A 2562-nucleotide genomic window follows, 5' to 3' on the forward strand; every position below is an offset into this window, starting at 1 on the left:
GGCTCCTCCTTGTCGGCTGGCTTGTCGACGTAGCCCGTGCAGAGCGGCGTGCCGACAGGCTTGCAGTCAGCCATGCCGAAGGTCTCCAGCACGTTGCGCAGGTAGTGCTCCTGGCTCATGGTGACGGTCCTGGCCTTGTGGTCGTGCTGCACCTTGATGCCGAGACATATGTCTGGACTGCCCAGGTCCTTCATCTTGAAGCGCTTGGAGATGGAGTTCTTGAACGCGGCCATGTCGCTGTCGCTGTCGGCGAAGATGAGCAGGTCATCCACGTAGACGGCAACCCACATCACCTTGCCACCCTTGCAGGTGCGGCGGTAGATGCAGGTGTCCGTGGCTGTGGCGACGAAGTCCTGCTCGCGCATCCAGGCGTCCAGCGTGTGGTTCCATAAGCGCGGGCTCTGCTTCAGGCCATACAGCCCACGCTTGAGGCGCAGGACTGTATTCGGCGAGAAGATGCCGTCGACGGCCGGTGGCTGGACGTAGATCTCGTGGTCCACGGGCGCGTTGAGGAACGCCGTGTTGACGTCCATCTGCTGGATGTCCATGCCACGCGCGACGGCCATGGCGAGCATGGTGCGGATGGCTGCGATGGTAGCCGTCGGGGCAAAGGTGTCCGTGTAGTTGACACCGTGGACCTGGGAGTAGCCCTTGGCAACCCAGCGCGCCTTGTACTTGATCACCTTGCCCTGGTCGTCACGCTTCTTCCGAAAGATGACCATGCTGCGGAGCAGCTTGTGGCCCTTGGGAAGGTCAGCGCGAGGCACGACGTCGTAGACGTCATTGGCCTGCATTGCCGCAAACTCGTCCAGGATGGCTTGGCGCCACTCCTCAGAGTCTGGCGAGGCAAGCGCCTCCTTGACGGTGGCTGGCTCAGCTGACGTGGCAAAACTGCCAGCAGCGATGTCTGGTAGATGACCACCCACTGCTGATATCTTCTCCCCCGTACCAGCAGCGCTGGTGGCAACGTGACACGTGGTGGTTGAGCCACCAGAGGTGTCCTTGTCGCCGAGGGTCTCGGACACCAGCAGCTGGTCCCAGACGGAGCCGCCAAGGGCGCGTGGCTGGAGCTGCGGCTCCCCCGCACGTGGTGCAGTGGGAGCGCCGGTGGCACTGTCCTCGGTCGAACGCTGAGCGGTCTTGTTGGCATGCGAAGCAGAGGCACTGCTGTCGTCCTGCTCTTGCTGCTGCTGAGAGGAGGCGGCGTCCTTGTTCTTGATGGCGCCGAAGCGTGCGTGGATGGTGTGGACAACGCGTCGCGTGTCCGGCATCCAGACGACGTGGGCCTGGTCCTCCTCGGCGAAGCCGACGTAGACGCCGACGCGTGAGCGTGGGTCAAGCTTGTGCCGCGTGCTGCTCTTCTCCACATGCACGTAGGCCGGCGAGCCGAAGACGCGCAACAGGCTGACGTCGAAGGCGTGCCCAATCAGGGCCTCGAAGGGTGACTTGTCCTTGAGGCTCCTGCGTGGCGCGATGTTGTGCAGCAGCGTGGCGTGCTGCACGGCGAAGCCCCAGAACGGCTTGTCCAGGTCCGCAGCAAACAGCATCGTACGCGCCGTCTCGAAGAGGGTGCGGAAAGTGCGCTCCGCGGATCCGTTCTTGGCCTGCGAGTGCGGTGGCGAGAAGCGCTGCTTGATGTCGAAGGCCAGGCACAGGTCGGTGAAGTCCTGGCTCTTGAAGACGGTGTAGAAACACGACAGGTGTTGTGTGTGTTTACTGTAGGCAAACGCAACAAACAAGAACACAAGGAGAATGCACAAGTACAACAAGCTGCTGCCAAATCAACTCGGGCAGCACGCTCAAACAAACACTCGACAAGTGCACACACAGTCAATGACGCTGCCAAGGCGACATGGGCAGAGTGTGCACGAACACAAGCAATCTAAACAATGAGCAGCATGCATACATGCGCGCAGAGCAATGCTAAGCATGGCATGAATGCTTGCAGGCAAGCATACACAACAGACAACACTTCACAACACTACATGGCACGCAGGCATGGCATTTGCCAAACATGACGGGCATGCACACACACATGGCACACATGGCACACAACTCACGTGTGCAGAAGGAGGAGGAGAGGAGAGGCAGTTGGCACACATGCATGCCAGCAGAGAGGAAGGAATGTTTGCCAACGGAAAAACCACAAAGCAGGTGTTGTTGGCAAACAAGACAAAACCACACGAGAAGGCAAATTAGGAAGGACTCAACACAAAACAGAAACTCACTGACTCTCAACACTCCCCCTCAACTGCCTTCCTCTGCTCCGTCTCAGCCGTCGAGGTTCCCACCAGTCGTGGCAGGTGCTGCTCGAAGGTCTGCTTGTCCAGTGCCTTGGTCAGCGCGTCGGCAACCATCTGCGTGCCGGGACAGTGCTGCAGCACAATGGTTCTGTGCCATGTCGAACGCAAGACAAGCAGAGGATGTGCGTGTGTTTGTGTGTGCGTGCGTTAGCGTAGTGGTATGCTCACTTGTCTGCGTGTGTTTGTGTGGGTTTACTGTGTGATGTGGAAGACAGACGGGAACAGGATGATGAACACAAGTGAAGCACTCCCGCATTGT

General features: G+C 59.5%; 1 protein-coding gene across 1 annotated transcript in view; it reads right to left on the bottom strand.

The window, feature by feature from the left end:
- PTSG_12454 (uncharacterized protein) overlaps positions 1–2357 on the bottom strand; it is a gene marked incomplete at both ends in the record, with an annotated part of 2772 nt that extends 415 nt beyond the window's left edge. Inside the window, 2 exons of the mRNA XM_004991899.1 lie at positions 30–1716; positions 2242–2357. Of these exons, the coding sequence (XP_004991956.1) occupies positions 30–1716; positions 2242–2357 (1803 nt within the window). The remainder of the gene's footprint in view (positions 1–29; positions 1717–2241) is intronic.
- Between the last annotated feature and the right edge of the window lie 205 nt (positions 2358–2562).

This window comes from Salpingoeca rosetta (assembly GCF_000188695.1).
Source record: "Salpingoeca rosetta unplaced genomic scaffold supercont1.18, whole genome shotgun sequence".
Lineage (NCBI taxonomy): Eukaryota > Choanoflagellata > Craspedida > Salpingoecidae > Salpingoeca > Salpingoeca rosetta.